This window comes from Morchella importuna (genome assembly GCF_003444635.1).
Source record: "Morchella importuna strain M04M26 chromosome Unknown Morimp01GS044, whole genome shotgun sequence".
Classification (NCBI taxonomy): Eukaryota; Fungi; Ascomycota; class Pezizomycetes; order Pezizales; family Morchellaceae; genus Morchella; species Morchella importuna.
The window spans coordinates 272,509-283,173 of NW_025763441.1; the positions used below are offsets into that span (position 1 = coordinate 272,509).

General features: G+C 47.0%; 2 protein-coding genes across 2 annotated transcripts; both read right to left on the minus strand.

Annotated features, from left to right (window-relative positions):
• Positions 1-423: 423 nt before the first annotated feature.
• Positions 424-2,196, minus strand: LAJ45_10335 (uncharacterized protein; the record flags this gene model as incomplete). Its single annotated transcript, XM_046119862.1, has 3 exons — positions 424-681; positions 768-1,132; positions 1,182-2,196. 3 exons carry the CDS (start codon positions 2,194-2,196, stop codon positions 424-426), a joined length of 1,638 nt encoding a protein of 545 aa, XP_045966999.1.
• A 759-nt stretch (positions 2,197-2,955) lies between these two features.
• Positions 2,956-6,305, minus strand: LAJ45_10336 (uncharacterized protein; the record flags this gene model as incomplete). The annotated part of the gene is made up of 3 exons (XM_046119863.1): positions 2,956-4,991; positions 5,050-5,965; positions 6,033-6,305. The coding sequence occupies 3 exons, from the start codon at positions 6,303-6,305 to the stop codon at positions 2,956-2,958; spliced, it is 3,225 nt and encodes a 1,074-aa protein (XP_045967000.1).
• Positions 6,306-10,665: the final 4,360 nt, after the last annotated feature.

A 10,665-nucleotide genomic window follows, 5' to 3' on the forward strand; every position in this document is an offset into this window, starting at 1 on the left:
TTTGATGCACTTACCGCCGTGGTAGGGTGTCTGTACCATTGCAAACACTGTTTATATTAAGACACATATATACCCGGAGACAATCAATGACAAGAACAATCAATCTTTTCACTTCTACCGCACAAATCCCTGGACATATGTATGCGATATAAGGTCTATGAACTACAGCGGAGTCCCGATAGTAGCATACGGTTGGGAATGAAAAAGGGTATGTCACTATCGGGAATATGCTGTTAGCGAGACTGGCTCGGCGTTGGCTTGGCGCCGAGCTGACCGAGTGATAATCCATGATCGGTCTCGAGGTGTTGCGGGTGGCCTCGAGGGGGTAACGGGTGGATCAATAATGGCTTCGAACACAACCACCATTGCCCCTAGAGGCCTATAAATTATAATGAAGATAGAATAGATAGTATAGATGAATATTTAAATTTTTCTAAAATATCCTACAATGTTTCTCTCTTTTTTCCTTCCATTCTCTAGCAATTCCCTTTGGATAACTGACTTCTTCTCCCTTCTAACCCACTCTGCCCCCGCCACCTCATCCTCTTGCTGCATCTCATATAGATGAAGACGCTCTAGTGCCGCAATTGCCTCTTTATGAGATATAACTTCAACAGGTATATCTTCCAGTTCCTCCTCAACCTGCTCTTCAGCCTGGTGATATTGTTGTATAATGCTATCCTGAAATTGAATTAGTTATTATGCAGCACAGTATAGGGGAGTGTTAATACCTCTATTTCCCGTTCAGTAAGCTCCTCGTCCTATACTATCTCGTCTGCATGATCCAGTAATTGCTCAATCAATAATGGATTATGAATGTTTAATGCGCCTGAAACTGCCTCTAACTCATCCTCTAACCTATTCATCTCCATCCTCACCTCTCTGTCTGGGTAGCGAAGGTGTAGGTTATCAGGTATTCCTGGTCCATATACCTTAACCTTCGCCTTTAGGAAGCAATTCTGAATTGTGGTTTCCTTGACTCCTTCCCTCCATGCCTCTGTGGACCAAGAAATTGCATGTAGCAAATTGATATATTTATGGGGTTCAGTTAAAGCAGCATCTTTGTCTAGACACTCGGTGAGGTAAAGAAGCATATGACGCCGGTAGTAGACCTTCCAAGCTCGTATAATACCTGAAAACAAATTAGTCAAAAAAACCCGAATTTTGCAGGAGACATATACCTTGATCCGTAGGTTGATGTTTAGAGGTGATTCCGGGTAAAAAGAATAGCACTTTAACATGAGTTAAGTGCCCCTCCTTCTCTAGCTCTTCTACAGCACAATTATGAGCCGAGAAGTTGTCAAGTAGAAGAATAGAATTCCGCCTCCTTGCACTCATTCTGTTGTTGAACCACAGCAACCATTCTTTCATTATAACAGTCGTCATCCAGGCTGTCTTATTTGCACGGTGATGACAGCCCAATGTATTTCTGTTAATATTACTGAATGCACGAGGATTTTGAGACTTTCCTATGAACCATGGGGGACATTTATCGCTGGCATCCGCATTTGAACATAAAGCAGCCGTCATCCTATTTTTGTCTTTTTTGAAACCAGAGGGCTGTTCGGTTGTAAGAGATGAATCAGGTGTCATTCGCCAAAATAATGCCGTCTTATCCATGTTGTAAATCTCGTATTGCTCCTTATACATAAGGATGTCCTGTATCGCCCGCATAGATTCCTCCACCTCTTCATCGTCTGGAGCCGATGCAGCCTCCCCATGCTGAATGAACTGGCGAATACCGTAGCGCTGCTTGAACCGTGATAGCCATCCTGTTGACCATTTCGGCTCTTCAGACTCTGGGAGGTTCTTATACATTGGCAGATTGACCCAAAAAAAATGGGCCTTGTGCTGTAGGATCATGCCTGTTATATTGGTCCGAGTCTGCATCCTTTGATGCCATTCAAATAAAGCAGCTTCAAGTCCGGGGAATTTGCCCTCTTTTATACGCTTCTGTTCTGGCCTAAACTTCTCATCAGAGGTGGGTGGATCTCTTTTCTTCCAACGACTAATTTGTGACTGATCTGGTGCCTTTCCCGTATGGTTATCTGCAAACCATTGCTGTACCTGTTTCCATGTTTTACCCGGGTGTAGATTACAGTAGGTCTGTATTTCCAGCTTTTCTTTTTGGGACCAGGTCTGGCGGGCAGGGGCAGAAGAAGAGGAAAGACCTTGAAGGGCGGCTTCTTGTGACATCGTACAAGTTCAAAAATGCGGAAACAGTGAAGCAGACCACCTCAAAAATGCGGAAATAGTGAAGCAGACCGCCCCAAAAAACACGAAAATAGTTCAATATTTATATTTTTTACTCTCCCACATTCACCTGTATCTGTGGCCGTTTGGGACTGCTAATACGTATTTTTTTTGTTTTTTTTTATTACGCACTATATACCCATACTAGCATATTTTTGGGTTGGCGACCTCAGCATATGTCACTACCGGGACATGCAAATTTTCTCTTAGTAATTTTGTTGGGAATGCCCGATCATATGCTACAATCGAGACTATGATTATATCGAGTATGCTACTATCGGGACTCCGCTGTAATTGATATCTCAGAATATGGGTACCTCTCGGTAGCACCTCCGACATTCCCCCATGATGATGTCCGGCATTAACCGTCATTGCTAAGGAAAAGGGGGGGAGGAGCTAGGGAGAGAAGAAAGAAATTAAAGAAACAAACGAAAGAACAGATGAATGAATTTGATCTCGAAATACAGTTTTACTAGTCAAACCTAGCTGCCACCTAACTAGGTGATGATATGTAACGTCTATGCTTACGAAAAATATTCTCACCGCTTTGGAAGATGAAAGCGTAAGGATAGTAAACTCATGCAAGGAAGCCGCCTGTATTTCGGTGGTGAGAGGAGTGAAGCGAAGATAATGAAACCGATAGAGGAAACGTGCTTTGACAATCAAGCATTTGCAAAGGGTGAGGAGGGTATTCATATGGTGTTACAAGCCGTAGGCATTATCCCAAGTACTCAGCGCCGTATTGTCACGAAGATCCTGTGCAGGCTCTTCAATCAACAAGAATACAATATCGTGGTGGTCTTCTTCAATAGCTATGTCTATTGCCGTCGAACCGTCCTCGGTTAAGGCCATTGAGTCCGCCCCTCTGTCCAACAGGAGCTCTATCAACTCCTCGTTGCCCTCCTGTGCAGCAAAATGTAGAGCTCGCCACCCATCATCCGTAGTTGCGTTGATATCAGCACCTCGATCGAGTAGAAGGCGAGCCACATCTAGATGCCCCTTCCACGCCGCAATATTGAGTGCGTTCCATCCTTCCGTCCCGGCCCGTTCGGATACATATGCACCACCGTCTAATAGCATGCTTACCATTTCCAGATTACCTTGCTGTGTGGCGTAGTGTAGAGCATTGAAACCCCTATCGTCCTTTCTCGATGTTTTCGCGCCTCTATAGATAAGGAGGCTCGCCACTTCCACATGACCCTCCTGAGCGGCGAGATGTAACGCATGAAGGCCGTTGTTGTCCTGGTGGTTGATATCTGCTTTTTTGTCAAGTAGGAGTTTTACCGTTTCGGTATCTCCGACATGCGCAGCGACGTGTAGAGCATCCCAGCCGACTTTATCTTTTTCCAACACATCTGCGCCCCTTTCAAGAAGCGCTTTCAGAACTGCCAGATGGCCTTTCCTTGCAGCTAAATGTAAAGCGCTCCAACCCGAATTTTCCTTTTCCGATAGAACAGCCCCGCTCTCCAACAACAGATCTAGGACCTCCGTATGCCCCTCGTAGGCAGAAATATGCAGAGCATTCCAACCATTGTCCTTCTTTCGCTCACTTATATCGGCACCTCGGTCAAGCAACAACCTCACCACTCCTACATGGCCCTTCCATACTGCAATATATAATGCTGTCCATCCCTCGGTCCCAGCCCCTTTGGACATATCCGCTCCATACCCCAGAAGTAATTCCACTCCCTTCAGATGGCCCTGGTATATTGCGTGGTAAAGAGCAGTGAACCCACGATTATCCGCTTCCAATATGAAGGCACCTCGAGATAATAGCAGCCCTATGACTTCCAGATGACCTCTCTCAGCTGCGTGATGCAGTGCATTGCATCCATTAGCCTTCGTTGCAGATATGTCCGCGCCATGATCAAGCAAAAACCGTACTACATCCGAATGGCCGTTCCGTGAGGCGATGTGAAGAGGGTTAAATCCATTGTCCCCAACCATCGCAAATAGATCAGCGCCTCTTTTATGGAGCACTTGTACTGCATCTAGGTGGCCTCCTTGTATGGCAAGATGCAGAGCATTGAAGCCTGCGCTTTGCCTTGTTGATATGTCGACGCCTTCATCCAGTAGGAGCTCCATCAGCTCCACATCGCCCCAGTAAGCAGCAATGTGCAGAGCATTCCAATTGTTGTCTCCTCTCCTCGAGTCAATATCGGCACCTCTACGGAGGAGAAGTTGAACCACATCTAAGTGGCCGTTCCACGCGGCTATAAGCAGCACAGACCACCCCTTAGCACCAACACGCTCCGAAATATCGGCGCCTTGGTCAAGCAGCGCATTCACTGTAGCCAGTTTGCCATTCCGCCCAGCCATATGCAACACGCTCAAGCCATCACGATCCTTGGATGATAGGTCGGCCCCTTTCTCAAGCAGTAGGGGGACGATGTTCGTATGTCCTTCTTGTGCGGCTATGTGTAGTGCAGTACGGCCGTCGGTTTGCTTTTCGTTAACCTCCGCGCCTTTATCTAACAGGTAATGAATGAGAGTAGAGCTTCCACATGCGGCCGCGCCATGTAGTGCAGATAAGTGCCTGCTTCCCGTTGCCTTGATATTTGCTCCGTTCTCTAACAATATCTTTATGGCTGGGAGATGGCCATTTCTCGCAGCGGAATACATTGGTGTCTCTCCGGAGCTGTCCTCGCCCATTGGAAGCGCCCCTTTCTGAATCAGTATCTTGATTAATTCACATTTCCCACCTTTAGCTGCAGCTACCAAGGCATGGTTCATTTTCACTGTGCCACGCTAATCAGCCTGGACGATATCTGTTTCAAATGAATGTTCGTTCCATACCTCCAGGAGCCGGTGAAAGAGAACGTCTAACTCTATGTCGTGGAGCCTTCAAGCCCGGCTCCCCTTTGTAATCAAGGTCTGAACCACTCGTAGGTTCGGGCGTCGCAGGTGCAGCGAGTTCTATACCTGAGTCGTTCGAAATGGCAAGGCTAGGAGGAACAAAATCTAGCACCGGTTTCGACCTAGTCTTAGCCGACTTAGCAACCTTTTTGGCTGCGCTTTGTCCGGATATAGGGATTGGAGGGGGCATAGCCCTCGGTGCCGAGGGAAACATGGTCCATATCGTGGGATTGTCGTCTTTAATAATCAGCCATGTATGAAGCTGGGCCTTGGATGCTGTCGATCGCTCCTGTGGGTTTGTCCTTAAAAGATTAGCCATAAAACCAACGGCCAGTACTGATAGGCTCGACGCCTCTAAGGTGTTTGGCGGGAACGTCCCAAGACCCTGCACAAAGTTCATCAGGTTCCTGGTCTCCGGGAAAGGCACGCGCCCTGTCATCATATAATACACTAGGCATCCCAAAGACCAAAGGTCGACCGCAGTGGTGTATGCACTAGTCAATGACTGCCCAAAGCCCCAAATCTCAGGTGCCATGAAGGGCTTCGTTCCTGTGGTGGTTCGGCCTTGTGTACCGTCAAGGCTTTTGGAGACTCCGAAGTCCGCAATCTTGATTGTAAGGGGTATCCACTTAGCAACGAGAATATTTCCTGGCTTCAAGTCTCGGTGGCATATATTCTTGTCATGCATTATTTCCAAACCCGCCAGAACTTGCTTTGTCACCATCTTAGTTTCATTTTCGGATAGACTGTGCTCCTTCATCAATGCGCCCAAATCGCCGGGAAGGTACTCCATCGCCAAATAGATATAGTCACTGTCGTTGAACCACCCCAATAATTGAACAAAATACTCGGGATACTAGTAGGCAACCAGTACGGTTAGTTGATCGCTGCTAGAAATACGTAGAGTGGCAGTGAATAATTACCGCGCGGAGCTGAGTCAAGATATCGAGCTCATTTGGCTTGGCTAACCTTATGTGAATCCTTTTCACAGCCCGCACGGTTTTCGTCTCCGCGCATACTTCTTTGTACACGGTTCCAAACGTGCCGGACCCAAGCGTGTCCACTCTGGCCCAGGTTTCAACTCTCAACGGTTGTCCGGGGTCCAAATAAGTATGCCTGTAATTAAAGGTTGATCCATCGAGAAACTCAGTCGTCAATCTCTGTTGCCCGAAATTCTCGAAATTATGCTGCGACATCTTGTCTTTAATGATATGTATCGATGATTCAAATATCGTGCGGGGAACAATATGCCTGTACGTTAGCGCTGCCGATCCCGATGCCCTTAATTGGTTAGCTGATTGCAGATCTGTGTAACAGGATGAAAAATGTAATCAAAAGACTCACGACTGAGCTCATTTCATATTTTAATATCACAATATGAATTACGGAATAGAGGAAATATTCTACATCTCAAGCCAATATTTAGGCGTGTATTGCTTATGGTGCCGGGCGCCACAGCCCAGTGCCTCGCGCATTTAAGCGGCTAAGGTCGGCAAGTCCGCTTTTTCAAGCCCGGACCTTGGCGCCAAGGCTCGTGCATGCCTTGTGACACGATGTGGCTACGTGATATTCCAACAACTCGATATGTCGGATCTCAATACACCGCATCCCTTGCTATCCCGTACGAAATCCACTGGGGTTTTGGTTTTTTTTTACTGCAAAATCTTTTGCTATCCCGGATTTTTTGCTATGCCGTATGAAATCCTTCGAAGCTTGGCAATTCGGCATATTGAGTTCCGACTATATGCCAGGGCCGGGACACAGTGGTAGTCTCGAACATGTGGAAATATGTTAGGCCCGGAGCGGACAGAGTCCTACCACGATGGCTATAAACGATGAGTGATTCCTGTGCAAATATAAAAAAGCCCCACGGAAAGTCTAATTGCCTTACGGAGGTCTCGTATTTAACTCTACTCAACTCTTCCGAAACCAGATAACACCCTTTGAACGAGGGCCGCTGAAACACCCGCGATGCGGGGCAAAAACATAGCATCCAGGAGTGTCACCTCGAGTTAGAATTACTGTGACCGATAGTTATCCACTTTCAAAAGGGACCTGAGCAGTAAAGATGTTTGTTAGCGCTCATGTTTGCAATATTTGCAGGATACTCTAGAGTGGGGGACAGATCCCCATTCTCGAGACGTGGAGAAATGCATAACTTGAATCTTGGTCGCGCCCTCGTATCTTGATGGCTCTCACCGATCAGCCACCCAACGGTACAGCGCATGGTGCAGCGCACGTAAGACCTACAATCACCACAACGCTCCGGGGGGAAATTGGAAGGAGAAGGATGAATTTGCAAACTTTATTCGAGTCTTGAGCCTTAGAGGGAAAGAGTTAGAGAGGAAAAGAGAGGAGAAGAGGCTCTCTCCTGTCGTTCCGATTTATCCTCCTCGCTTAGTGCCACCTATTATACAAAATATCGTCGTGCTGACGCTCAGGATATGTTGCCACCTGCTACTGTTCTTCTAGCCTCTCCGTTCAGCTAATGTGTTGGCGCCAAGGAGTCGAGAGTGCCATTCTTCAAGGGAAGGGACACGGTAATAGACCTGGTCACATACAATAGGCTGCCAGATCCGCAGAACGCCCACTGGCAGCACAAACCGGCGTTTGCGGACGGCGGGTATGCCCCGAGGTGTAGAAAAAAAATTTACTTTAGCTTTGATAGCCAGTAGCCTTGGATTGTGTAACCAACCAGGGTATGTCCAACTACAGCGCACTTCAGCTCTTGGGTAAAAATCATCAATTTCAACGTTAACAGTGATTTGGTGAATCGATTTCCGATCAAGGCACGGAGCATGCGCAGGAACATTTACCCCGTCGCGCCGGGAAATAAGAGTTCGTGGTCAATGTACAAGGTGGGTGTTTCAATAATTATCTTGTTTACTATAGGTACCGTACGTACTATGTATGTATTTAGTCCCGACCATAAATGGACCTCTTTGTTTGCATATTTGATACCCTAGTTATCCTGGCCTGGGCGCACGCACCTGCCAAGCCCGCCAAGCCTGCTGGCAGGGTATCGAATGAAGTCATGAAATATCACTCAGATTCTTGATTTCTCGTAATCAGGCTGACGTGTCAATTGATGTAGCCCCTTATATATGTGACCGTCACTCCTTGACCAAAGCAGGTCTACTACCTCTTGTTGCCTACTTGCTGTCGAGAACTCCTCTACTCAACGAGCTTCCATAAAGCGCCATTTACATTGAAAGTCGGATCTAAAACCTATTTGTAGCTGCATTACAAAACGGTGGGCTCGAGGTTACTACCAGTCCTTCTTGGCTCAGTCTATCATGATGGGCCGCAGGGATGACGTTGGAATCTTTCTCCCAGTCGCTTAGGGCCTGATACATCGTCAGAGCTTCTTAATAGCATAGCTGTCGCAACTGGGCAATACACTCCCGGTTTCGTCCAAGATACATGCACGCCATGAGGGACAACAAGCGCGGCCACAACCGGCACCTGGTTAAGCAGCCTAACCTGATTATCGGAGTCTTGCATTGCCAGATTCGAGGTCTCCATGCATCACTGCCTCCGTCGTTGTGTTCTCTTCACCAGCGTTCCACCTCCCCCGCGGGGTGGAAGAGAAGGCCAAATCAGCAGCATAGAATTTTTAATTTGGCATTTAGTAACCGAGCACCCGCGGCATGGAAAAAATAGGCAGCAGAATTGGAATCATAGGCCTACTCATCTATCTGATTCTCACTTCAACGCTCAAACCTAACCCATGACAAGCCTAGTACTCTAGTACTTGCAGGGGGCCCGGGGACCGTAGGTTTGTGAGATAGGAACGCTGCCATATTGCTGGTTTTTTCTCCTGTCAAGATGATGTGGACGCTAATGATGGTGTTTGATGCGGGGCTCTCTAAACAGCAGGTATGGCGCGCGCAGCGGGCCGAGAGAGGGAGAGAGAGAGAGAGGGGGGGGATCTCTTACGTAAGCAACTGTCTTTGAGTAGATAAGCCATGAGATATATGGTCAGTACGCGTCCCCGACGATGAGACCTGATGAGACCTCCATGTACTCGGAGCTAGTGACATGATGTGGGATGAAATAACTTCAAGGTAGATTCATTGGGGCCCAAAGTGCTCTAATCCATATATATGGGAAGGTTGACATTTGAGTAATTAATATTCCAATACGGCCCGTCATTATAAACCTCGTTGGGAAAATTCCAAATATCTCCCAGGGATAACAGGTTTAACCAGGGTCATGATAGAATTAACGAATTATCAATCAATCAATAAAGCCGGGTTATGAATTTCTAAGGTTTCCAACAAGAAATATCTCAACCCATACATTACTCCCCCCCCCTTCTGCCGATATATGATAACACTAAGTAAACCTGACAATTTACATGTATCCTTCTGTTAGGTGACCGACAACAAATCAAACGCGCTCAAAGGCCAATTCCTTTTGGAAGAGATCTAGACTACAATCATTGTGGAGAAGATGAGTTCAGGAGATATTTGGTTAGACTGACTACATGACCCTAGTAAATCAGTAGTATTCGGACACCTCACTCGTTTTCATACCTCCCCACATGCTCAATTATCTCATTGACTCGAATCATCTAAAATAGCACAACATAATCCCCCCAAGGAATAGACTTAAAAGAACCTTTTGGCAAACTACTCAAGCTTAGTAAGGACTCCACAAATAGGTATACCCGGGCCAGGAGTGTTAGAAAAATCAGACCAGAAAGCGCTAATAACAGCATCGTATAGGTACCCTCACCACTACCCCATCTTTTATTGATGCGGATAGTAGCAGTGGTTATAAGGCTTGGTAGCGCTGCTCCTGCCACTGAGGCAAGTCGCCATAGGTCTCGCTCACACTCTGTATGGAAATGTGTGTTCTCTGCGGTTGCATGAAATAAACCATATAGCATCGGAATAATGACTGCGGGAGCGCAGTTATTGAATTTCAGATTATTAATGGATAGAGATAGGGCTGGGGCCCTGTTGTATGGATCCAATACGGATGAAATTCTATCAGGGCCTGGAGTGGCGGTCTACCGACCCGAAGGATAAATACTGGAGGCTTTCATAAGCAGAGTAAGGTCGTCCTTTTCAAGATCGGGTTGTATCTTTGATGCCTCAAGCTCTATCACACGACCGATACTCGAGGTGCAGTGCCTTGGGACCACTAAGTCTGGGGTACCGGGGGATCGTGTTCCTTCAGCAGATCACATGAGCGATAGAGATACCAGCCTCTCTATCCTCAAGGTGCCCCCCGTTGCATCACCCAAAGCTACTCGTTGAAATGGGGTGGAAACTGGCTCGACCTTCCTCTCCGCAACTGCATAAATATGAGCCTGTAAAGCAGCTTTTTATGTCGACAATCGGCCCTAGGCCCTCTGCGGCAAATATTGACTTCCGGAGCCTACACCCGCGTTTGCCAAATATAACAGCGTGCATAATTGCCGTGTCCACGTCATGACATAAGTGAAGTGGTTCCCGGACGTCCAGAGGCTTGTACCACCAATAGGCGTAGGTGATGATTGTGATTACCACATGCAAGACCACACGGAACTCCAAGAGCGTTATTGGA